Raw genomic sequence first — 26,015 nt, 5'->3', positions numbered from 1 at the left:
ACAAGACATCCACTAGAGGACTGACAATGCCACAAACACAACACGACATCCACTAGAGGACTGACAATGCCACAAACACAAAAAGACATCCACTAGAGGACTGACAATGCCACAAGCCAACAGCCCGCCAGACGTATCTCCTCAAGACCTTGTAGGCTAAGTCGCCGCTTTCTCGGATAACATCTATTTCCGGGCTTTTCTCGTAACCGCCTTCTTCCTGTGAGCCACTTCACGATCTCGCGAGAGCCGTAGCCTTCTGACCAGGGCGACCTGGCTTCAAATTTCTGTTCACCGAGCAGCGCGCCACCACTTAGTCCTGAGACCGACTGGTGGCAACTGTGCTCCTACGTCCTCAGTACCGCGAGTGTTCACTGGAGACATTGTCAGCATCCACCATGAACACGCTTCTGTATCTGCTGCTACTGTTGATGATGATAGTTGGGTACAGCTTGGAGAATGATGAACAACGTAAGTCAGTTTTATTTTTATTTATTTTTTGAGAGAGATAGGAAACATTATAGATGTGTCTACGCATGTATCAAGTCTCTTTGTGTATGAGAGAGTTTACAAATAACAGATAACAAAGAGAGACAATGCATGTCTAACTGTAAAAAGAAGGGGTATAAGGTGTGTATTTTTAAGTTTTTTCTGATAAAGGAAGGAAATCAGCATTCAAACCTTTTTTATCATTGCCTTTATAACTTCGTCAAGGACATTTACTGAATAAATTGAATAAACGGCATCCTGCCTTTCTCTTTGCGGGATCAGGATACATTTCAGTAAACAAAAACAAAAACTTTATTTCACAACTTGAGTTCAAGCTTTTCCTGTTTTATTTGCTTAAAAGACCCTAAGTTAATCATTTCTCAGCTAGGTATCTTCCTGCTTGTAAGTAAAAGAAAAATGTATTTTATTGTGCCATCAAGCCCTGTCACACAAAACTGTGTTTGTGTGTCCTTTACACATCTGGACATTATCTTTCCACACATAACTGCGTCATAGATTTAGCTAGGATTTGACTTAATTAATTCCGTTCTCTAATCTTCTTAATTAATTAACAAACTTGCAAGTTCCTGGTTTCTATTCATATAGTTAGACGTAGTTATGTTTTAAGCAGAATTATTTATAGCTGAAACTCTGTATAATTAACATTATTTTTGTTACAACTGGTGTTTTTTTTACCTCTCCTGCAACCAGTGTACTCAGGGTGGATGTCTGCTTAGGGACACAAGACATTGGACTTACAAAGAGTGAAACAAAAAAGTATGCTTCAAATACAAATGAACTCACTCTCCACGACCCCGAACCCGCCCATTAGCCGATTACCGATCATTTTAATCTCGTAGCGGAACTCCATCCATTATTTTAGGCAATTCATTTTCTCCAAATAGCACCACCTGGCTTTGTTGCTTATTTGCGACTCACACTTTGCAGTCTCTCAAGTTCTTCCATTGTTTTCGGGGGACAAAAGTTGTAGGTCAGTGTGAAGCACCCTAAGGGCTTGAGTGCGAGTATTTCATGACGGACCTCACGTCTGACGATGGCTATCTAAGTATGGCAGGCCCAACTATTTTTACAAGACAAAAAGTAGGTGACTTTGTAACTATTGACTCTATAACCAGAGATGCAAGTTTCAGTCCCTTCTGACTGCAATCACTAGTAGAAAAAAATTATTAAACAAACTTTGCAAAAAATTTGGATTAAAAAGAGGGAAATGGAAAACAAAGGGTCATCAACGGGGGCCGACCTCAACACATCAGGTCTTGACGGAAATGGTTGTATATAATAGTGAGCTCAGTGACAAAGGGGAACTCCACTTGAATTACCTTTTTTCTCACTCAATCCGCCTCTTCCCCCCAAACAAGTATTTTGACCCAAAAATAAACTCTTTAAAAAAATCTGTGTAAACTAACTTGACACAATAGTTCCTGTTCGTCCGTTCGGTTTCGTGGTGTCCCTACAAGGAAGTCACGCTGTGTAGGTTGCCATTGAAATCATTTTGTCTAATGTAATCTTCTTTGTACAGCAATAGTGATGACAAAATGTGTGATCGTAAAATGGCAAAGTCAAAGTAATCGAGTTGCTAAACAGTCTTGTCCACTGACTGCAATAACCTTTCCTCCGTTCTAAGTGCTTGGTCCTTGTGTTCTGGTCCTTAGATTCAAGGTGTGGCGTGTTTTTGTCACTCACTCCTTCCATCCATACCCTGCTGGTGTTTATAGTTCTTTCTCCTCGCTTCTTCTGTAACATGTCTCCGATCTCCTTCACATATATGCAGTAAAAATCAAGAAATACGTTGCGGAAATTTCATTTCACTATTTTTAGAAGACATGTTTATTTTCTAACTACGTTTTCTGTTCAACCATATAGTTCTCCCCTCACGTCTTTTACTGGTCTTTTCAAATCTAGAAAAGCCTTGTCCTCAACCATCCCTGAAGAATGGCCGAGTGAAGATCCGTGGCAAAATGGCCTACTTCGAGTGTAAGAAGAAGTTCACTCGTGTTGGGCAGCACATTGCAGTCTGTTTGTCAAATGGAATATGGAGCCAATTAGTTCCAACCTGTGTTGGTAAGCATTGATTCATATTTCTCCCCCTCCTCTCATTCTCCATTTCTTATATATTTTTTGTCATGAATTCTGTATAATTTTTCTGCAAAAGCAGTTGCCTGCAATATAGTGGAGAGTTTCTATTCTAAGTACTTATTCTTTTTAGTTAGGAGGTTGCATACGTTTGCGGGTGTATGTGGGTTCGTGTATGCGTGTGTGTGTGTGTGTGTGTGTTGCATGAGTGTGCGAGACAGAGTGTTTTAAAATTTAATTTAGACAAGTGAGTTGGCGTTTGGGTAAGTGGTTAAAGAGAACATAATGAAAAACTTTGGTAACAGAGATTCATAGGTGACTGTTTTTATTATTTTAAATAAATAATAGGCTATAACTAATTATAATAAAGGATTTAGCACTTTTACGTTAAAATTATTTACCTATTCTTGTCTGTGGCTGATTTTTGTTTTGCCGACAACAGTCAAGATACTGAGATGACACCGTAGTTCATGAACATTTGACCTCACACATTTTTACGCTCTGGTAAGTGAGGTGTGGGGTAACCATTTAGAGATATCTAGCACCAAGGGTAGCCCATGCGTGAAGTGATCACCACAGTTTATGCTGGCAGGTCGTGGCTGTCCTGATCTCGGAACACTGCCACACCTGACGGTCACTCAGCAATACGATGGCGGGGTCCTGAGCTTCGACTGTCCTTCTGACATGCGCAGAGATGGTCCGCAGACGCTGATGTGTGACGGCATCAATTGGAACGCTGCTCCACCAAAATGTCTCTGTGAGTTGCCACCCTTATCTGAGCCTACATACCTTAACAGAAGCTAGAAGTCGTCACCTAGCAAACACAAGATTTGTCCAGGCTTAGGCCAAGCTTGGGGATATCTTGTAAGACTGTTTTTCTCATTGCCAAGCAAACCAAAGCAAAATCCAGAGAATCGCGATCTGGTCATCGCGTGATAGTATTTCCTACACGTTGCTAAGATTTATGACAACCTTGGCTGCCCAATATTTAGCCAATCTCGCAGACATGCATATGCACGACCATCAAGTCTTTGCGTTCGCAATGGACATACACGGCGATAACTATAATTATTGTGTTTTTTTAATAACGCAGACTGTTAAGTAGCTTATCAATAAACTTTTACACTTCAGTTTATCTGATTCTCAAAAACTATATTTGTGATCTTCCTAACATGGAAAATTTACTTTGGCGATAAATAATGAATCAAAAAGCCAGTCTTTAACAAGGTTTTCTTTGAAACCGAAAAGAAATTAGTAACGATTCTTGTAGCGAGTTGATTTTATTAAGGATGAACAATAATTGTTTAGGTAATAGATATATCGTACAAAAATGTTCTTTTAAAAAAGATTTTTTTAACATTATTTGGTACAGATGGAAACAGTTTAGGTTGTGACTTTGAGGATGCCGGTCTTTGTGGGTGGAGTCAAGATGTAAATGATGACTTTGATTGGACGTGGATAAGTGGGACCACGCCTACATCTGACACCGGGCCAGATGCAGACCATACCACTGGCGCAGGTAATAAGATTAACAATAAGAAATTATTATTTTAGTTTTGATATCTGCTAAATAAATATACTGCTCTTTTTTTCAATTTTATTGATGCACTTTAATTATCAAGTGATATGTGAAGTAAGATTGTCTGTCAACTTGCAGGTCATTATATATTCATGGAATCTTCAGCGCCACAGAAAGCTGGACATGTGTCTCGTTTGATCTCGCCGCCATATAGGTCTGATCAAGATCTCTGCCTTCGCTTCTTCTACCACATGAAAGGCCCCAGCGTTCCAGGGGGTAATTCTTCAGCTTTTAGTTTTGTAATAAGACAAACGTACACTTACCTTGCATACACATGACGTATTACACACACACACAACGCTCGACGAGTCCCTGCAGATGACGATGAGGATGAAGAGATTTGTAGGTGAATGGAATCAAAGAGAAACAAGTTCAGAGGAATGTCACTGAGAGAGTTATAAAGATGGCGGAGAAGATCGTCGTTTTCTCGCTCACTCAGCCATTTTTAGAGCAAATGCTTGTCTCTTATATATGACGTCATTTTCTGCTTCAAGTGACTTGGAACAAATGACGCACACAAGACGTCAGACACAAGACACCATTCTTACACGAGACAATACGAGCCTACCACGTGTAACAAATGACGCACACAAGACGTCAGACACATGACATCATAGAGGGTAGCTTGCGTATTCAGAACATTTCAAAGAGATATGACCTAATGACCTTGACCTTCCTAGAAGTCGGAGACCTTGACGTCTACATCAGAAGTGAAAGTGATGAAGGCCCGGCCCTCGATGAGACCGTGTTCCACCGGGAAGGCAACCAAGGAGCAGATTGGATCAGAGGAGACGTGCTGATTCCCAGGAGGCCAACAGTATATAAGGTGAGCTCCCACACTCCATTTCAAGGAGAGGACCACGGTTCACATCTCGTCTCAAGACACCCGTTCACACGGATGGGTGTTGGTTTTTTCCCTCCGTTTCTCTTCTAGCGAGAAATCACCTTCACGGTGGAAACACTTTCCTACTAAAACCAACAAACCAAACCAAATTTCAGATGTTCTAAAGATCTTTCTTATCCACATACATAATGGTAATCACGTAGTTCCTTCTGCCAGTCACGGACACGTCACGCTAGATGTTGTTGACAAAGAGTCGTGACATGTCACATCTTACCTTTCAGATCGTGTTTGCGGCGACGAGGAGGGAGAGTTTTAATAGCGACATCGCACTGGATGATATTCGGGTCTTCAACTGCACGGACCCCGAGTTACAGGGTGAGGCCTTTGTGCTTTTGTGTTTTAATTTATTTAATGCATTAGTATACCTTCTTAATATATTAGTGTATTTAGAGGATGGATCGATGTATTTAATTGACTTATCATTGTATTTAATGGATGTATTAGGAATAAAACATTGATGTAGTCGCAATGCAGCTAATTTATTTTTCATTGATCCTTAAGCCCAGATATCAATTAGACACACAGCTATTTTTTTCTCTGGGCTGTATTCTTTTCTATAGTGGATGAAGCCGCAGTGCGAACAAGAACACAGTTGCCGTCCACCACCAGAAGACGAAAGACGACAACATCTCCAACAACGCCGACTACTACAATGAAACCAACTACATCAACGACCAGAACAACGACTACAACCACCATCGCGACGACCACAACAATGATGATCGCGGAGCCTGAGACAAAGCCGGTCAGTGACAGGACAGCATCGTCATCACCGTCCTTGATGACTTCTCCACCTTCGTCCTCAACAGATTACTCTACCAACCACATACCGGGTTCGACTCTAGAGAAGGGAGAAACACCCTTCAAAAATGATCCCACGCCTGTCTCCGAAGTTAACTTTTTACCCCCTTCATCAACATCAACATCGGGCTTAGACGATTTCTCTGGAGCCACGGCTTTAAATCCCGACGACAGCAATGAAAAAGCCGTCGATGGCACTAGCGACAACATGGCACCAGAGGACGGCAGCGATGCCAAGTCAACGCATCCAGGTGGTTCTTCGTCCAACAGTTACCTGCAGCTCATTGTCGGTGTGACTTTGGGAGTGGCTGTCGGAATGGTTGTTGTCGGGATCCTGCTGTGGCTGTGGGCAAAGAACCGACGAGAACGGATGGAGAGGCGAATAATGAAGAACCACATAGACATACATTGTAGCTCAGACGACAACCCGTATCACCATTGACTAGGCAAGTGGCAGAAATTTGTTAAAGAACATGAAGCCTGGCTGAACGAAGAGCAGACGTGAGTAGCTTTCAGCCCGGAAACATCTTTGTAGCTGCAATACACTGCCAAGATAATAAAATATAACAATGCAACTGGAAATCTAGTACTATCGACATACCTAGTCAATCACAAACTCATGTGGTGCTATTGAAAGAAAACGTAGATGATGATTGATGATGATGATGATGATGATGATGATGATGATGATGATGATGATGATGATGATGATGATGATGATGATGAGTGTTGTATTGACGCAAGGTGGTCTAAAAAGGCTTTAAATTACCCAGGGACGTAGTAAGACGAGTATTTAAAGACAGTCCGTATTTCTTTCACAAGATGAAACTAAAGAGAATTTAAAGTACATACGACTGCTAAACTGTTTGTTGTCGAATTACTGGGTTGAGATTAGTGTAAAGAAAGGTAAATGACTAGCCCTATTGGCTTAAATGTTTCCTCTAAACACAATACGTTGTAAGGAGTTTTTGTATGTAAGCAACAATAAAGAAAACAAAACCGAAGTTATCATTGCAGGTACCTAAGATAAACATTATTTTATTTTACACGGTAAGATGCTTGTCATAAGGACTTTCTCTTCCCTGTTGTTGAATGGCAAGGTATCACTCATTATGGCCAGTTAAACACATAACAATAGATGTAAGCATTGTGTCTAATGTAAGAAATAACCACAAATATGGGGTTTGCTTTTCACTTGATAAGTGGTTTGACGATACCACATTCAGCACCTGACAAAGAGTCTGTATACAGCTTAACGAACTGAAATACAACAAAAAAGTAAATAAATAAAACCAAAGTAGTTGACCAATCAACACAAACACCAACAATGTGTATCTACATTTAAACATGAAATTTCTCAAATGCGAGACAATTGTGTACTGTACAAGTGTAGCCCACTGTCGTGTTCAATCATTGTATAATGTCATGTGGTTTAAAAGTGTATAATATACAACAACGGTAATATTTTTGTCATAGTTTTTTTTTAGATTTACCCTAATACTTTATAAACAAAAGGTGCGCAATATTTGTTTCAATCGTGTTTTATTCATTAATAACCTATGAAAGTGGCTATTATGATAATTTATTACTTAGTCATGCTGTACATTATATGTAAATACAAGATGTGTGTACTAATGTGTTCTTGATATCTATTGTGAGGTAAACAAAACCAAGGAAACTATGTAATGTAAGCAATGTTACAGTAAAAATAATTGTAATAGATGTTCGTGGTTTGCACTTCCTGGAGTGACCGAGTGAGTGGGTGAGTGAGTGAAAGTTAACATCACGTAGAGAGAAATTTCTTTCAGTTGCATTTAAATGTCAGAATTGTTTCAAATTAATTATCCTATGAGTATTGTTGATAAGCCTTTTGTCGTTTGTCTTTATTATACTCACCAGAAGCATTATTTATATTTCAAATCATTTTAACTAAATGGTTTTTATAAAGAGATCGAGTTGCACTGACGTTGCTGTTGTCATGTTTTGCGATGGTCTTGTATCAAGTTTTGAGAGGTATCTGAGAGCAGCAATGGACAATAAATTCAGAATTTCCCACAAAATATGTTTTCTTTTCATCCACGACTACAGCCTTAGAAAAGTACCACTAGAGTCGAAACTAGGGAAGAGTACTTCAGACGATCAACCTGCTTTCGAAAATCGCTACAACTTTATTCCTTGGGTAGCAACAAACTTTTCTGCCTCATTCTTTCAAGAAAGTAACGATAGTTCCTCGAGAGTGAATAGTCCACAGAACCACCTACACCTGCAAAGCTTCTTTGTGAGAACTTTTCTTTCCAAAATGTCGTCGGACTGTCCAACGAAAGGAACTATAGCATGAGAAAGCGGAATCAAAGCTTCACGGCTACATTTTGGGAAAGTTTACTTTTCTGATGAATTAAAATAAATTTTAAAATAGTTTTATACTCCAGGACGTTTCATATTGCATTGTTACCGGAATGAGTAAGCTTGTGAGAATTTCCTTCTCTTTAGGATAAGGGAAAGTAGGTACAAATTGATTTTAAAAAATTGTACTGGACGGACAAAATAGTGAGTTAAATAAAAGTAAAACTACACATTGGCAATACAAACACACGCACACACACACACACATAATGACTACTTGTGTAATTGAACAAAACCTTAGTAAAACGTCCAAAAATAAACTTTAATGAAAAGAGAATGTAGCTTATAAAGATCATTGCACTTCACACCTCAATACCTGCTCACAAATAGCACATTAAAATGAGCAATGTCACTATCAAAATTCCATATTTGTAGTATTATAGCAGATGGACAGGTATACAAATGATCTGGACAGGTAATAGAATTATTTTTCAAATTTAACACGCAAGTGACAATGACAGAGCTGAGTTTGGTAAAAGATACTACATTCTTCTATCTCATGGGGAAAGGCATTCCGTTCTTGAGATACAACTGGTGTTGAACACAGAAAGAGGTTTCATAAAATGGAATTACAAATACATGTGAATATTTTAAGTCTCTGATGGCTACAACCAAAGGAAGAGGTGAGACAAGACACGATTTTGAAGTTTGACAGGACGTGTATGGGCATGATTGAAGGCTTACATCTCAAGAACGGCTGGAGGCTATGTAATCAAATCTTACACCTCTTAAAATATGCAGTTTTGTAGTTTTTAATAACATATTGAGCAAAACAGGTGAAGAATATTTACAAATAATTTTTCTACATGATCATACATACATTTGAAACATGCATTGCAAAATTTCATAGTAACTGCTGTAGCATGAGACAAATGCTCCTGAATGTTCTTATTGGATAGTCCAGAGCTGTTTAGAATGTTCTGATATCAGTATCATACATTTTTACATCAAAACTGACCTCTGCTTTAACCAAAAACAAACCCAAAACAAAGATTTTATCAAGAAACTTGATCAAAGGCACTGAAACAGAACCACCTCCATTTTGTTCTGCTTTCTTCTCCTCTCATGGATCCTGCAAATTTAGTTTCATTTTCAAGGAAAACAACCAGAAGCAGAAAGCTCAGCAAAAAACTGCAACACTATCAGTGCTTTATGATGCAGTGCAAAATACAGTTTCAAAATGCTTCAGATTTTAAGAAAACCCACATACCATCATGAATCAATGAGGAGAAGGACCCACAGAAGGGACGTAATCAACATTCACGGAATGTCATCTTAAAGATCCGCTAGTGCACAATGTTTATACATTATAACCAATAATGAATAGATATGTACAGTGTATGTCAAGGGTCATGTGATGATCCTTGCACTCGCTTCAGGCACGCTGATCTTCAAATGTTGAAGAAATCTTACCGGCAACAGTAAATTTATTATAACTTTGGGAAGATAAGCATAGTTCACAGATTAAATTTTGATTATGCTGCACATTTTTCAACGTAGCTAAAATAAGTCATTGTGGTAAGAATACAAAACAAATGTTTACATACGTCAGTATATTGAATATATTTCGTTTAGAGACTCGATGTTGAGAAAAATTATTATTTTAGTAAAGTTATGTTTTCTATCTTCTGAGTGCGGGCCAGGGTCACAGTGACAAAGAAAGTGATAGACAAAGAAATAGAAAAGGATAAATGGGAACAGATACTAAAGGAAGATGTCGATGCTGAAAAGTGTTAGAGGAAAAGATGAAATAAAGAATACGTGGGTGTATTGCGGAGAAAAATCACCACAGGAGTTTCAGAGATACTGAGAGTTGTTTGTCTTTGTTCAGATGTTCCCTGCAGACCTCACAAACTGGTTTTCTTCGGAGGTTCGCTTGAAGGAGGCTGTCGCAGCTCGAGGTTCAAACTCTCTTCCTCCCAGTCGCAGTCCCCCTGCCAAGTTCCCGAAGCCTCCTCTTCGCCCACCCATCGTTTGTGGTCATCGATGAACTGTTGCCGGTCTTCTAGTCATTGTTGGTACGGGTTGCCTTCTATACTGCCGATAATGTTCTGCTGGTCCTCCTCCACCTGCCGTTCGTACTGCTTCCGGCGGTTCCTGGCCCACATCCAGGCCAGAACACTGATCACCGCCATCCCGACCGCCAGACCCAGCGTCACGCCCACGATCAAGGGCAAGTAATTGGTGGAAGATGCTCCGCTTTCTGTAGCCTGTGCGTTGTCTGCTCCTGATTTTCCCTCGTCGTTGCCGTTGTCAGAGATATAGTCTTCGAAATTGTCGATTCTGTCTTCGTTAACTGCCACACTGTTGTTGTTTCTGCTGCTGTGGTCGGCGTCGTCTTTGTCGTTGATCTGGTTCCTGGTGGTCTTGTCTAGAGCATCACCTGTACCGGATGACTCATCTGTGTTCAGAGCGTCCGACCCTGTGGGCAAAGATGGCGTCACATTGTCCAAACAAAGGGTCGTCACTGACGACCGGTCTGTCACGAACGAAGTAGTCATAGTTGACGTCACTTCTGTTTGTGACGTCGAGCCCTCGTTTTGGCGGCTGACTTTAGTCAATGTGCTGACCTCTCCCTCTTCTGCTGTGGTGAAAGTTGAAAACAAAATTCCTTTCTCTGTCATTTCTTTTGTTGTCGGAATGGTAGTCATAGCTGTTTCACTCAAAGAAGTTGTTGCAGGTGTGGACAATGTGGCGGCAGAGGAGGCAGCAGGGGTGGTACTGGTTGTGGTTGTGGTGGTCGTGGGGGATGTGGTGGTCGTGGTAGTCGTGGTGGTGGTAGGAGAAGTGGTGGTGGTGGTAGGAGAGGTCGTGGAGGTGGTGGTCGTCGTAGTCGTAGTAGAAGCACTTGAAGTCGGAGTTGCAGGAGTATCAGGAGTATCAGGAGTAGTGTCTGTAATAGAAGCTTTCGCTGAAGTCGTTGTCCGTGGCTGTGAGGTAGTACTCATCCTCCGCTGTGGCACTGTGGACTGTGGTTGCGATGGATTCATCATCGTTGTGCTTTCAAAGTAGTCTATCGTGCTGCTGGTTTCGAATGATGACCCCTCCAGCATTGCCGTTGTCCTCTGTGTGGCGGGTGATTGCTCTGTTATCAAGAAAACATCAACAGTTTTATCGACCAAGTTTAGTGATGAATCAGATACACATTTACAAAGATAGATGGGTGGACAGATGAATGAATGCAGGCATGCTAGCTTGCAAAGTCACGTGACATAATTACCTACCATAGAGATGGCGCTCGGAGCATTTGAAGACACTAATGTCATCTAAAGCAATATCACTTGTCCAACTCTCACGTCTAGTCGCAGCGAACACAATCTGAAATAAGGAGACAGGATGTTTTTATCAATTAAACACTGGCTTTAGACAACAGAAACTCAACCGTTAACCACAGTTACAATACACAATTTTAAAAATGTCACTATTTGGCATAATGTTGTAAAATTCTTTTCAGAATATTAACAGTATATTAACGGCTACAAGTATTTGTATATATTACTTTTTCGGCTAAATCAGGAAAACACATTGCTGTCTTTGTTATACCCCATAGACTTTGTAGATTACTGAAAATAACTATTTGTTTTATATATATACACACTATCTTTCATATGACTCACAGAAAAGACTGACTGTTGTCTCGGTAATACTACATTTCCTCTGAGCCATTCACTTCCCTGGTTGCCCTCTTGATGGAAGACGTTCACATCGACAGGGTCATCAGTTGCATCCTCGGTTCTTACATAAACATCAAGGTCACCCACGTCTGATGGAAAATAAATTATGATTGTCGAAGATTGTCATCAGGGAACAAACAATAAGCATGGAAATGTTATTAATCTGAAGAAAAAGACGAGCAGGCGGGTAGTCAATGGACTATAATCACAACTATTGTAGATAACAGATGGCGCAGGTTTAAAGGATTCAATGGAGGGTAGATGGTAGACATGGAGTGGAAGAGAATTCCAGTTTTGCAACACAGTAACTAGAAATTTGGTGACCACGGGTGGTTGTTTTTGTAACAGAGAGCATGCGGTCATCACGCGAAGAGCAAAGTTGTGTTTCTGGGATGCAGGGGAAGAAAGTTTCAGATAAATAGTCAGAGCAAGAATCTTCAAATAAATAAAAACACAACACAGAACGTTTGCATTGAATATGAGAACAGATGGGTAGCCAATTATGCCAAATGAATTTTTAGAAGTTACTTGAAGGTCTACCTCCTTCTTTATCAGGTCCTTGCATGTGGTAGAAGAAAGTCAAGCACATTTCTTCCGTCGGACCGTATGGCGGCGAGATCAAACGGGTCACCCAACCAGGCTTCTGTGGTGCTGACGATTCCATGTATATATAATGACCTGAAGAGCAGAAGTCAAGCTGTGCTGATGAGATTCTTATGAAGTGGACTACTAGTAAGCAAAATACTGATTTAATGTTGCCGTGTACCTAAAGGGCAAGGGTTACAGCGGCTCGTACCTTTGCCTGTGGTGTGGTCCCCCTCTGGTCCCGTTCCAGTAGTGGGCGTGGTCCCACTTGTCCACGTCCAGTCAAAGTCGTCGTTGGCATCTTGGATCCATCCACAAAGACTGCTGTCCTCAAAGTCACAACCCAGGCTGATGCCATCTGACACAGATATTTCAAAGGATGTAGCCCAATGCAATTTAATATCAACACAAATCCATATATGGTACAAAAAGGTATAAGAGCGAGCCTCCCACCAATAATAATCTTACCTTGAAAACTTGTGACAAAACGATCTTTGGCTGAATATTAGTCAAGACCAGACAGCGAGCAATTTTATTTCTATTTCTCTATCTAGACTACAGAAACAGGAACACGTGTGAAGATTTGGACGAGTGAGCATTCTTAATAATATATGTATACTTTATATTTTTTGAGACTCTAATAACCATTGGCAATTTCTAAATCTTGCGTGCTTGCTGGGTAGTTGATGATGAGCCGATAAATACTAATTTCGAGTCGTTCTCTTTTCTAGTGATTTTTGTTTATAAAAACCTAGAATAATACAACAATAATATAAAGGTCAGAGATGAAGCTGTGAATGTGTATTTTTTTGGCCACATGACTTCATTTCTACCGAGCAAGTCGCCTTTTGTTAAGGCGAGACAATAACGAAAATAGAGACAGTAGCAAGCAAGCTTGTGGAGGAGAGGATCGGGGCCAGCCAAGGAGGCTTACAGAGGCACTTGGGTGGCGCGCCATTCCACTTGACGCCGTCACACATAAGCGACTGTGGACCCTGTCTGCGCATGCCCGCCGCGCACTCGAAGTGTAGCACCCCGCCGTCGTACTCCTCCGTCACCGTGACGTCTGGCAGTGAGCCAAGATCGGGACAGCCGCGAGCTGTAACAGCAACAATCATCATCATCATCATCATCATCATCATCATCATCATCATCAAAAAAGACAGAGAGGAAAGATTGCTGCGTAGCGAAACATTAGAGGAAGATCGAAAGCTTTGGAAATATCTTACCAACACAGACTGGTGTCTGCTGGCTCCATGTTCCACTTGATAAACACACAGCAAGCTTGGCTCCCACCCTTGTAAACTTCTTCCTACACCGGAAGTATGCCATCTTGCCTTGCCTAATACGTACTTTTCCATTTTTTAGTGATAATGACGGGCAGTTCGTTCCTGGAACACAAAGAATTTGAGTTAGTGTCACCAAACTCAATGTGTAGCATCTGATAGTAATACACTAAAGGCAAGACACTGTGGAAAGACACCATATAAGTAACTAAATACACACACTACTTAAATACACTATACTCATATAAATACATTAATTACACACACCTTTGTTTCATTAGATAACAGGAAAGATTTCGAGAAGATAATGGGAAACTTTGACAAAAGTTGGTTATTGAAATAAAAGAAAAACTCGTTACACTATTAAGATCAATAGGTTTTGAAATAAAGGACAATTTGTTTGCTGTTGTTTATCTCTAACTTTAATATAATGTTGGAATTGCGAGCCCTTTAGCTGTTAGGAAGGACAACTTTGTTTGTCCTTTTATTCCTTTGAGGTCGATGATGAATAAACTGAGGTGATGGATGGAAAATAGTTTATTCAAATTAATCATTGTATGAGTGTTTGAAATCAAGAACACATGTCTTGCGAATATCACGTGACCACACGAGGCGAGCGAGTGACTCAATGCCGTCCGTTTCTTGTGTTCACATAGAGCTACCTGATTGTGTTCAGTTAATTAGAGAAGATTCTACAAGCATGATCCCTAATTTCGTCATCTAAGCCAGCATCTGCGCAATAGTAATAATAAGGCCTTATATTCAGGTCCTCTACATGTTTGACTTTATTTCTTCCTCCCAACGAGGACAGTTAATTACTAGTCTCTCTCATTGTTTGACGTGACAGCTGGCACTAGGGTCCTGTTGACTTCTGAACCTTAGAACTTGTCTTCGAATTAGACTTAAGTGCCTGGTAAACAACTCTTCTACCAGCTAAGTGTTTCTGATGCACCTCTAAAAGCGTCCTCTAGACCTCTGCTCCACACCCGCCATCTTGGCCAGCGTCACAGGACATAGAGATATTTCTGTTCCTAAAGGTCTAAAGCAACTTTTCTTTTGCGCTGCAGAAATACAACTAGACAGCAGATATTGTGAATAATTATATCGATATCGTTGGTGGGCAGAGATTGCCAAAAAAAAAATCATGACAAGTTGTAAACTTTGGCTACATTGGTTTCTTTCCCCATAATATATCACGGTCTTGCCAAATTTCGTTTAGACATCTTCGAGACAAGTTCTGTCTTTTGATAAAGGGATTCATTTATTTCTAGCAACAAAAATAACAATAAAAGCATTTCCAGAATTTCTTACTAGACTATGAATGTAAACTGCTTTATTTTAAACGTATTATCTGCATGTTTTTACTATTTAAAGAATTAGTGTAGTTCTCGAATAATGTTTTGTAAGATATGTCATGAATACACATTATATATTTTTAATACTATTAATTTTATTGCTTGACAGTTTCCTCTATTGTTTTCTTTAAATTGAAATTTCTCATAAGTTAGGGACTGACTCAGTCCTGCTGCTGTCTGCTCACATGTGCATTTCGTGTTGTCCAAGGAAATGGTGTTGTCAGCTGCTGATGGCGACCGGAAGTTTCGAGAGTTAATGGCCCTTCTTTGAGGGTCTCTAAGCTCTGTCATTAGCAGTCAAGTCTTAACCTTTCACTTCCGGTGTCGCATGAGAAAAGTAAAAGCCAGCGATTCATACGCTGTTAAGCTTCACGCAGTCCACGGAGTCGACTTGCTGGGACAAGACGAAAATAGAGACTCTTCACACCGGAAGTTCTCTGAAGCTTGAGTGCACTAGCAATTTGAACCACTACCATTTTGAAGACTTGGGGAAAATTTTCCACTGTTTAGTATGACTGACAGAGCACTTATACATTTTTAATAACATAGTTTAAATTGCACAGAAAGCATAAAGCCACATATAAAATGTACAGTTGTTTTTATTTTATTAAATGAGTTTTTTTTCTCTTCTTCTCCTTTTACTTTCTCTTTCAACAACTGTACACGAATTTGCAACACATGTGTGTGTAGTGTATACATATATATCGACATCGCCAGTATGTGTGCACACACATGTCTGTACAGCACTGCGTGAAAAAATCCTTCGTGGTGACAGTGAACGAGGTTCATATTCTTGCCTCCTTGTTTGAGGGGGCCGCTGCCCCCCTTGTCTCCTCTGCGTCCTACTCCCATGATAAATGTATAGATGTGTTTTTATGTGTGTATCTTTGTCATATGACCTATGGTATGTACAGCAATATTTTATTTTTGATGTATTGGATGTCTATATATCTCTCTGTTAGGTGTATATATTTGTGTTTTTAAAAGTGTACACATGTACATGTGTAAAAAATAAATAAATTGATATCTCTGTTAAATACATGTATGCTTATCTCTTGTGCATAAATTATTGTATACTCATACATATGTTTTACATGTCAACTGCATACATAGATATGTAGATATGTAAGTACATTCATGATCTTGTTTGAATTAAATAATGACGAAAACTAAAGGCGTCCAAAAGGAAAAAAAAATCGAAAAAGTCGGTAAAGTGTCCTTCTAAGAAACAAATCGCCAGAGATGTTAGAATACATGCAACTAGCATTTTTTACATGTGAGATCTCCTATGTCAGCATGACCTCATGCAATAATTCATACACATTTCTCAAATATTCTATTTTCATTTATTAAACGGAATTTTCATCTGGTCCATTGCTGCAATCATACTTGAGATGTCAGACGACAATAAAAATAGAAAAAGAAAATTGGGCAGTATTGAATGAAAGGATAGAAAGAAACGATGAATGATTATTAGCTGCTGGTCTGCAAATCACGATTCTTAATTTTGTATTGCACCACTCTTTTCCCTCATTGTGCTAATAATCCACCTCAAAAAGTACACAGAAAATTTGATTTGTGAAAATGCATTAAAAAGAAATACCAGTGAAAAAGAGCAAGTTGTATAAGTAAGCAAGAAATGAAATCTTACTTTGTGCTGTAGTTTCCAATCCGATTCCAGCGATCACAGCAAGGAGAATGCACTCCCACACGTTCATTTTTGCAACTTTTGTGTCTTAAAGGTCTGTTTTTTAGAAGCCTACTCTTAACAACTCAGCTAGAACACAGAGATAAAATCTGTCTTTGCTCTCCTCCACGAATTATACGGGATCCGCGGCGCTGAAGCTGGTGTCGAGCTCTCGCAACACCTCGGGAGAGAGAAGGGTCAGCAGGCGAGGAGGGTCACACGAGGATGCGATGTGACAGCCCCAAGGGTGACAGACCCGCTATGGCCAAGCCTGCAAGGTCTGGCAGAGATGACTGTGTAAAGTGCTGTGTCTCTTATTCCCGCGCGGTTGGTCCAAGGGGAGACCATTCTCAGTTATCGCGCATATAAAATACATACTTACGCACACGTCACAGGAAAAACCAATCAAGCAGCGCCCTCTTGTCCACCTACATCGTCTTGTTGACTATTCTCATTGATAACTTATTACTCTAAAAAAAAAATCTACTTAGCGGAAACGTAAATAAACAGCCTAGCCTACAAAAGGGAAGGGGAGAAAACCCAGAGATGACTCGTGGGAGTTTTTTTTTTATGCTGTAAGCGTCGGAACTAATTCTAAAGAATGAGAGCAAGAACTGGTGCAGGATGGAGACGAGGGACGAGTGTGTGACTTGTCGATGGGCTTTGATGCTGTCAACAGGAAGAGGAAGACTGAGTGAAGGAAGTATATCTGTTGATAGAGTCGCCGACTGTAAATAATCCGTGCGCCAATATACTTTTCGCCTTTATTTCATTCCATTATCTTATACTTTCTGTTTTTACTTCTTTTTTTTTTTCTTTCGTTTCTTTTCTTTCATTTATTTATCGTCTGCCTTTCTCTTGCTCTCTACATTCTCTTCTAGTATGACCTGAAACTGTTTGGCACAGCTGCCTGTGTGGCTGTCGAGCTCTCTGGTGTGGCGAACACCACTCAGGAGCTGACATTAGTCGGACACCAGCACCATGTCATATCAGCCTCATGACTGAAGACACAGTGGATCGCATTTCACACTAGCTACACCAGGAACTGGTAATCTGGAAACCAAAGATCCGGTATCCACACCTCTTTGAAGTGGAACCAATGGCTGATTGCGTGACTGATGCTCCAGAATTTGAAGTATGGTGTGTAATTAGACATACTACTAGACATACAAACTCTATGAGTGCTCTACGGAGGAACCACTGGCTGTTAAAAGGTCGAGTTTCACTATCCGGTGTTGAACTCTGCTCACTGGTAACATTGGATACACTGTCTGCTGATTGTATCTTCTGTTAATTGTACTTCAACCTGTTGTTTAGAATGTGTGCTGATTTGGAAGAAGTCTTCCTGTTTTTTTCTGACTTACCAAATCAGGAAAGGAACTCGATGCTTTGCGAGGATGATTCAGGGTGAAGCACTCTGACAAAGGTGTTGAGCATCAGCCGTTTGGCGCCTGCTGGAAGTGTCTGGTCCTCTGGCATCCTCCAGTCGCGATACAGCAGCAGCAGCAGCGAACTGCAGTGAAGAGCAGTCGCATCCGCCGGTGGGTGACTATTCATCACTTGTCTGATCATAACGATAGCATTGCGATGACATCCTCGGATGTGCGCAATACTAAAACATCTTGATGGGTTGGACTCGTGAAGTGCTGGGCATGCGCACTGAATAACTCGTCAAACATTATGTCTGAGTTGTAATAATTAACTTAAACTTTTCTAGTTTTCCAATCATATTTCATAGCAAAAATAATAACTGAAGATAAAATAAGTAAAAAATAAATATAGTTCGTCTGTAAGTACATGTCATAAAATTGTTTTTCTGTCCTTTATTCTTCCCAGGAGCAGCAAACTTTCTTCGACATCAGCTCACACAATATTTGTAATCCACAAAAAGCTGACATTCCTTCTTCAAATAAATTACAAAAATTGTGCAAACAGGACTGCTCCGTAACAAGATGATAGCCACTACATACCAAAATCTCTCTTTCTGAAATAAATAAATAATATACCACGATTGCAGCCGCGAGGATACATCAAAGGCCTTAAAATAGCCTGGTAAACGAGCTCAGCTATTTGTCGGTCATTGTGTAGAGATGTGGTGATAGTCTGCCAAGTGGTGTGTTGGGGCTGACCTTTCATCATCAAGGACCGCGGTGCCCGAATGTCCAAGGGCCTTCTTCCTGAGACCAGTGGGCCGCGTGTGGGCCGTGTGTGCGTGCGAGGGTGGTGTGTGTAGCAACGACAAAGACCTGAAGCCATGTCACCCTTCCCGCCAGTCTGTGCGGCTGTCTGTGTGTACTTCTGCGTGCACACTCACATGTGTCATTGTGTGTAGACGGGGGGTGTGGGAGTGAGTTTATTTGTTTGTAAGTTTTGTTTTTTTCTTTCTGTTCATCCAGTGTGTCAAAAAGGATGTTTGCATAGTTTTGTGTGTGTGCATGTGAGTGTGTCTGAGGGGGATAGGGGGAAGATGTGGATGAATGTAAATAAGAAGATTGAGAGCGATCCCTTTATTCTTCATTTTCCAGCCAGTTTGAGCTTTTGTTTACTTTTGTGTGTGTGTGTGTGTGTGTGTGTGTGTGTGTGTGTGTGTGTGTGTGTGTGTGTGAGTGTGTGTGTGTGAGTCTGTGTATGTTTTTTGGGGGTACATGGGGATAGCATAATAATAATAATAATAATAATAATAATAATAATAATAATAATAATAATAATAATAATAATGTGTGTGCATAGTGCAGGTTCATAATATCAGTATTCTTCAAACCCATTTTGTGGCCCTCTGCTCCTCGAGAAGCAGCAAGGATTAAACTAAAATCTGAAAGCCATTACTATTATTCATTAAGCACAGATGTTAATGAACGAGTTTTTGCTCAAGAATTTTATTTTTTAACTTATGGTAAAAAAGTTGTTTGATTACATGGTTACAAATGTTATGCAAATATCTGAAGTAAATTCGTCTGTTATTTTTGTTTGCCGAATTTTATGGCATCCAGAGCTCTCAGTTTTCTCGCAGAACTTCTGTGGCACATGGCAGCGTGTCCAGGGGAGACTACCTTGCTGTGATGTGGCTCCACCTTAAACACAGTTACCTCCCTTATCCCCATTTCTGATAATTGTAAATAAAAGTCAATTAGGATGGGAAATTTAACAGGGTCTTCACACACAAGAAAAGTCTTTATCCGTTGCATTCAACTAGTATCTACATTTTACTACTAACATATAATTCTAGTAAACAGTAAACACAAATTCAGACATTGTCAATAACAAAAAGTGTCAACCAAAAAAAGTTTCTTTGCTGCTGATGTTATCAGTTTATGATGAGGTGGTTATTTAGTTGTTGTCATCACCACTTCAGTCCCCGTTTGGGATTCTATTTCCGTTAAAGCGCTGTTAGGGGCCTCTTCATCAACATGATTTTCTCCATTTTCTAATTTCTGTTTTTGATTCTGAACCCATTTCCAAGCTGCCCATCCCATGAGTGACATTCCGAGAGCCGTCCCCAAGCAAACAGCACCAATCAAGGGGAGGTCAGTCGAAACATCGATGTCATCGCTTATTTCCTGTTTTCTAGATGTGTCATTCTTCTTGTTGTCGTTTCCATCATCTAGAGGTTGTTTCTTGTTGTCTGTTGAGGCGATCGTCTCCAGTTTGCTGCCGTGTACCGTGGGCTCTTTAGGCGAGGAGACTGCGAAGCTACCGGAGTTCATGGGTCGCACCTCTCCTGCGTCTCGACCAGACTTCATCTTGGAGGCTTGAGTCCTGACTGAGTTGTATTCCCCTGTCAGCCCTGTGGATTCCATGAAAACAGCGGAACTGGATTCTGCAATGTTCTGCCCGACAGTCACTGTGGATACAGTTGAAGTACTAATCAACGTGGTCTTACCTGGGGAGTAAGAAATACCTGTACTGCGACCTTCAGACGCTGTTTGCGTTTCCAGGGTTCGAGAAGAGTCGTCTGAGGTGTGTAACACCTGTGTACTTGTGCTCGGGGGCTCCGTCAGTACTTTGTTAGCGAAATCACTGATTGTTATAGCAGTACTGCTTTCGAGATTCAAGTAGTTGGTCTCTGAACTGTCATCCATGATGACAACGGTCGAGGAGAAGTTGTCAGATGTCGATGAGGTACTGTATGTGCTTCCAGCTGTCATTACAGTTTCCTTTGTCGTTTCATCATCTAACCAGGTGCTATCAGGTATCAAGGTGGAGGTGTAAGCTTCCAAAGAATTGAGTTCTGTCGTGAGTAGACTGTCGTCTGCTGAAGTAAAGCTATTTGAGTCATTAGTCAATCTGTCCGTCACCGGAAGTGACGTTTCTGTCCCACCCTGGTTCACGGTCATGTCTGTCAGCTCCTCAGTAGATGTCATTTCTCTCTCTTTTGACCTCAACTCTCTCGATGTACTTTCTGTCCGCTGTTTTGTCTTCTCACTGAGAGTGGAGGAAGTGTAGTCTCTGCTGGTGTTGTCTTTCGAGCACAGTGATAACAGGGATGTGTCGTTGGTGTCTGCAATATCAAAAGAATAAATCATGTCTATGTATGTAACTGTTTGTGAGAGGAAGGATAATAGAAGGACGTCTACTCACTCCTAGGACAAGAAGTAAACTTGATGTTGTCAACAGCAATGTACCCTACAGAGCTCTTCCCTCGGGTGGCCGACAACACGATCTGAAGAGACAAACAAAACCAACAATATCTTAAACCGCATCAACAGTAAACATCTTTAAGCATTACATAATGAACAAGGTATTGTAACTATACTGACTTTTCTCAGACTTCCAGTATCACAAAGGGGGAGTGGGTAAACTGTTAACTTTGGTAATTTCCGTACTTTGCCTTGTGTCTCTTTCTAGTTCTTTAATCTTCCTCCTACTTATCTGTATCATTATCTTCTTAATAGTCTCCTCCTCCACCTGCATCAATAATCATATTCTAGCGAGTTCCCACAGACTTAAAGAAGAAAAGAAAGAAAGATAACAAAAAGGACAAGAAAAATAAGTAAAGAGTCGCGAGAGCTTCTTCCTTTTTCTCTTGTATCCAAACAGTCACAGTTTATATAAAGCCTTGCCTGAAAATCTGCACACTGCTCTGGAATCCTTTTCTTCTTTGTAACCCAGCAACTCTCTGTCAGGTTTTTTAGCCGGAGAATTCGGTGTTCGTGCTTTGCATCCTTGACATAAATTTCAAGGAAGCCAACATCTGTATGAAACAAAAAATAAATGAGAAACTGAAACTGGTGTCTATTATTAACTTGTGCGTCCGTGCGTGCATGCGTGTGTGCATGGGAGAGAGAGACTAATCCAGTGAGTTGGTGATTACCATCTAACCTACCCTTCTCCTTATCATCGGCTCTCATCTGATAATCAAAACTCATGCACAGACGCTCTGATGAAGGCAGCAGGGGCGATAACAGACGAGTCACGTGGGTCTCATCGTTAGGAAAGGCATTGTCGATGAGTATATAGTGGTCTGGTGAAAAAAAAGTGAGAGAATTATCATACAGACAAACAGCTGATTGTATGGGAAATAAGAGTGAATAAAACAAATAATTAAGAATATTTTGTTTTGTTAGGCCTTTGTGTCCATTCAAATAGATGGACAACATATTACAGTGAAAATATATAATACACGAAAGATGAAGCACATCTCTAGTTTAGTTTCTTTACTTTGTCGCTAAATATAGAAACTGAACAAGGTTAGACATTAATATTTCATTTTGGGTTTACATCAGTATCAGTAGTTTAAACTTTTCGGTTTAATGTAATACATTTTCAAAATAAACTTTTTCTTACATCAGACATGGGCAACATAATATAAAATGAAACTCATCCTCTTCATCGATGGAAACACAGAGCACATCTTACTGATATTATTATAAGAATATATATTAATATAAACACTACATTTGTCACTGCTATTGATGATACAATACCATTCTTGTCAGTGAAATTCAATAATCCTTTTTTTCAAACATTTTATAAAATTGCTGCATCTATTCCTCGACTTAGCCAAGCATCTCCAAAACCATACTTAAAAAGAAATATCACCTTTTCCACTGTAATCATCCAGTGGTCCTGTTTCCAGAATGGGTGTGGCCTTGCTTATCCACTGCCAATCATGGCTGTCATTCAAGTCTTGGCTCCACCCACAAAATGAATGCTCTTCGAAGTCACAATTAGGCAGGCCGCTTTCTTAGAAGGAAGAGGAAACAGCAAAAGTATTGTTTTCTAAAACACAATACAAATTAAGAAAATCAAATTTATTTCTTCGTTCCTTTTGTCTAAACTTCCTTCCGAACAATTGTTTCGACGCCATTTTAAAATACTTTGACTGAGTGTATTTTCGTGTGGGATATATCTGATTTATTTCTGGGGATATAACATTTCCCGTCCCAGATTTAAAATGATTTAACTGGCGACAAATAAAGGCTTTTCTTGACATAGTTTCTTTTTAATTCTTGCCGTTTATTTGGAAATGTGGTTTATACACAACTGCTTTTGTATCAGCGGAAAAGTAAGACATACGAACACAGATGGGAGGATCACTGTTCCATCTCCTCCCGTCACACATCAGTCTCTGAGGGCCACTTCTGCGCATGCCAACTCCGCACTGAAAGTGAAGTACCTTCCCTTCGATTTCCTCTGTGACAGTGACATTGGAAGGTTCTTGTATTTTGGGACAACCTGATCCTGAAAAATGTCACATGACAGCCATGAGTGCACACGCATGCATTCCTGTCTACACACTATTTTTTACATTTTATTTATTGACATACATGCGTACAATAAGAAAAGAATTCCGTTCTCCTTTAATTGCTGCTTCAGAAAATAAAGAAAGAAAAAGAAAATAGTCAGACCAGAGGAGACCAAACCACACGGAACTACAGATAAACCGGAGGAGAGCAGAAAAGACCAGAGAGGACTAGACTGGACCAGAGTAGAGAAGACCAGACAGGACTAGACCGGACCAGACCAGAAGAGACCGGACAGGACGGGCTTACGAGCACAGAAGGGAATATTGACGCTGAATCTGCCGTTAGGGAGACATGCTCCGTTCTTCTCCCCAATCAGATGGAAGGTGTTGTTACATTTAAATTCCATGCGTGTCGGTGAGACTGGTTCCTTACTAATAATTCTCCGTATTCCATTTTCAAACTTCACAGGCCCACAGCTGTTGCCTTAAAACAGAGAAAATGACACGTTAAACGTTTACATATCAGAAAACATATTAGAGTTTCTCTGCATAAATGTGACCACGTGTTTGTGAATCTACATATTATATATATACTGGGGAGATTTGTAGGTTAAGAATAAAACTGTCTTAAAAAAGAGAGTAAGTTGATAAAAAAAATCATGAAAATACCATAAAAAAGTCATCATTTGGTATTTAGAAAGTATTTTTCCCTAATGTACAAAAAACTCCACATCTTACTGAATTACCAAGAGGAAACTAAAAGATTTGTGAAATGCTTATGAAATACGAAACACAACAACACGGAAGAGACGTGAAACATTTTAAAATTGTGAACGACTAAGTAAATGCAAAATTTAATGACTAAGAGAAAACCCAGAAGGAAACTAACAAGAATATCAAGCAAACACACAGGACTGACAGAAGGAAGTAATAGAGGAACATGATGTAAATGAGTTGTGAGTGACTTAATGAGTAACAGACAATCAAACCCACATACCTTTGGCAACATTTCCTATTGCAGATTTCCATACAACAAGAAGTAATAAGCCAAAATTAATGTTCATTTTTATCTTCTGCTTCGTTACTACTGGTGTCTAGTGATACACCCAGTCTCTGTCTCTTTGAAAATCATCAATGATTGAATACAGTGGCTTTAAACAGTTCTTTAATCTTCCCCCTGCATGTGTGATGGTAACAGGAACAAAGGCAATAAGCTTATTGTGGTTTTCCCATTTGATGATGGGAGTATTAACATGCGTGCGTGCGTTGATGAAGTAATGATGAAGCTGATGTCAAGTCCTTGTGTAGGTGTGTGTGTGTGTGTTCGGAGGGGGGAGGTGTAGGAATGTATCACTCGTGCTGTGATTCGGTTGGGGTGAAAGAGAGTGAACTCTCATACTGTCGTGAGTGCTCTTCATCCCTCTCGTTCTATCCACCAGCTGTAGTGTTCGATCACGAACACACACACACACACACACACACACACACACACACACACACACACACACACACACACACACACACACACACACACACACACACAGATAAGCGCCTGACATCAGTCCACTCGTTATAATATTACATCATAGACGCCGACCTGTTGGCAACATTCTGTGTTGTCGTGTTTACAATCACTTCACGGCGCCATGTGTCCTCCACTACAGTGTTGATGGTATCCATCTCCCCACCAGTGATACGGCACGTCCATCGGAAAATACTTGAAGTATTTGCTGGAATGTTCATCACAGACAACAGTCTTCCTGTTTAACATTAATCTGATGCATTACTATCATTGTTCTTGTCCTTGTCACAATCATCATCCTCCTCGTCGTCGTCTTTTTCCTTTCATTCATTTTTCTTTATCCCTCCCTTTTCCTTTTTATTTTCATCTTTTCTGCCATCCCTCATGAAGTCAATGACATTTGTAAATAAATCGTCTCACTGTCGGGATGAACGAAACAGCACAAACTTATTAAACATAAAATACAATTTTGTAGAAAACCGATTTTCATTGTTTTATTTACCAACATTTTATTTACCAATATTTCAGTTCAGTCATCAGAGACTGGTTTGGCGGCGGGGGAGACAGTTTCAAACTAATAACAAGTTTAACCTCGTCTAACAAGCTCTCCTGGCACATAACAACGAACGTATGTACAGTGTATAAAGATTTACCACTCAGTTTTTAATAAACTTTACACAACTTTCACAGCTTCAGCAACAAGTGATTTCTTAAACCACACATGCCATGAATTATCTTCAGCATCTGTTGGATGTAGAGGAGGATTGTAGAGACCAAAGCAAGTAGGCGAGTGGTTGTAGATGTCTAAGAGAAGATGTTCGCCAAGAGGCCGACGGTCGGTGAGACCCATGAGATCGTTTCCCAGAGGGCTCATGGAATATTTTACCCCAATGGGAACGTTTAAACAAGCATCTGGCTACAGCATGCTTTATCAGAATTAGAAAATATTTGCAG

At 40.2% G+C, this 26,015-nt stretch overlaps 3 protein-coding genes across 3 annotated transcripts; 1 reads left to right on the top strand and 2 right to left on the bottom strand.

Annotated features, from left to right (window-relative positions):
• Positions 1 to 281: 281 nt before the first annotated feature.
• LOC112559290 (MAM and LDL-receptor class A domain-containing protein 1-like) lies at positions 282 to 7,924 on the top strand. The gene is made up of 8 exons (XM_025230404.1): positions 282 to 468; positions 2,410 to 2,568; positions 3,173 to 3,337; positions 3,953 to 4,099; positions 4,238 to 4,375; positions 4,840 to 4,985; positions 5,285 to 5,378; positions 5,624 to 7,924. The coding sequence occupies exons 1-8, from the start codon at positions 396 to 398 to the stop codon at positions 6,304 to 6,306; spliced, it is 1,605 nt and encodes a 534-aa protein (XP_025086189.1). The 5' UTR covers positions 282 to 395; the 3' UTR covers positions 6,307 to 7,924.
• A 584-nt stretch (positions 7,925 to 8,508) lies between these two features.
• LOC112559723 (serine-rich adhesin for platelets-like) lies at positions 8,509 to 17,169 on the bottom strand. The gene is made up of 8 exons (XM_025231074.1): positions 16,819 to 17,169; positions 13,756 to 13,917; positions 13,461 to 13,625; positions 12,738 to 12,884; positions 12,482 to 12,619; positions 11,885 to 12,030; positions 11,492 to 11,585; positions 8,509 to 11,352 (listed from the first exon to the last, which is right to left on the bottom strand). The coding sequence occupies exons 1-8, from the start codon at positions 16,883 to 16,885 to the stop codon at positions 10,277 to 10,279; spliced, it is 1,995 nt and encodes a 664-aa protein (XP_025086859.1). The 5' UTR covers positions 16,886 to 17,169; the 3' UTR covers positions 8,509 to 10,276.
• A 2,542-nt stretch (positions 17,170 to 19,711) lies between these two features.
• LOC112559721 (putative GPI-anchored protein pfl2) lies at positions 19,712 to 24,752 on the bottom strand. Its single transcript, XM_025231073.1, has 8 exons — positions 24,537 to 24,752; positions 23,847 to 24,023; positions 23,371 to 23,535; positions 22,894 to 23,037; positions 22,178 to 22,315; positions 21,915 to 22,045; positions 21,433 to 21,514; positions 19,712 to 21,352 (listed from the first exon to the last, which is right to left on the bottom strand). The coding sequence occupies exons 1-8, from the start codon at positions 24,601 to 24,603 to the stop codon at positions 20,178 to 20,180; spliced, it is 2,079 nt and encodes a 692-aa protein (XP_025086858.1). The 5' UTR covers positions 24,604 to 24,752; the 3' UTR covers positions 19,712 to 20,177.
• Between the last annotated feature and the right edge of the window lie 1,263 nt (positions 24,753 to 26,015).

This window comes from Pomacea canaliculata, linkage group LG3 (genome assembly GCF_003073045.1).
Source record: "Pomacea canaliculata isolate SZHN2017 linkage group LG3, ASM307304v1, whole genome shotgun sequence".
NCBI classification, from domain to species: Eukaryota; Metazoa; Mollusca; class Gastropoda; order Architaenioglossa; family Ampullariidae; genus Pomacea; species Pomacea canaliculata.
The sequence above is the reverse complement of the archived record's forward strand: the minus strand, read 5'-3'. Positions and strand labels throughout refer to the sequence as shown.

Coding starts and splice junctions, on each gene's coding strand:
- LOC112559290 (XM_025230404.1), top strand. CDS start 396: ATGAACACGCTTCTGTATCTGCTGCTACTGTTGATGATGATAGTTGGG. Junction 469..2,409: donor CTTGGAGAATGATGAACAAC/GTAAGTCAGTTT, acceptor TTTCAAATCTAG/AAAAGCCTTGTCCTCAACCA. Junction 2,569..3,172: donor ATTAGTTCCAACCTGTGTTG/GTAAGCATTGAT, acceptor TTATGCTGGCAG/GTCGTGGCTGTCCTGATCTC.
- LOC112559723 (XM_025231074.1), bottom strand. CDS start 16,885: ATGAACGTGTGGGAGTGCATTCTCCTTGCTGTGATCGCTGGAATCGGA. Junction 13,918..16,818: donor ATTGGAAACTACAGCACAAA/GTAAGATTTCAT, acceptor TTTGTGTTCCAG/GAACGAACTGCCCGTCATTA. Junction 11,353..11,491: donor CTCCGAGCGCCATCTCTATG/GTAGGTAATTAT, acceptor TCTTGATAACAG/AGCAATCACCCGCCACACAG.
- LOC112559721 (XM_025231073.1), bottom strand. CDS start 24,603: ATGAACATTAATTTTGGCTTATTACTTCTTGTTGTATGGAAATCTGCA. Junction 22,316..22,893: donor GGATGATTACAGTGGAAAAG/GTGATATTTCTT, acceptor TTTTTTCACCAG/ACCACTATATACTCATCGAC. Junction 21,353..21,432: donor GTTTACTTCTTGTCCTAGGA/GTGAGTAGACGT, acceptor TTGATATTGCAG/ACACCAACGACACATCCCTG.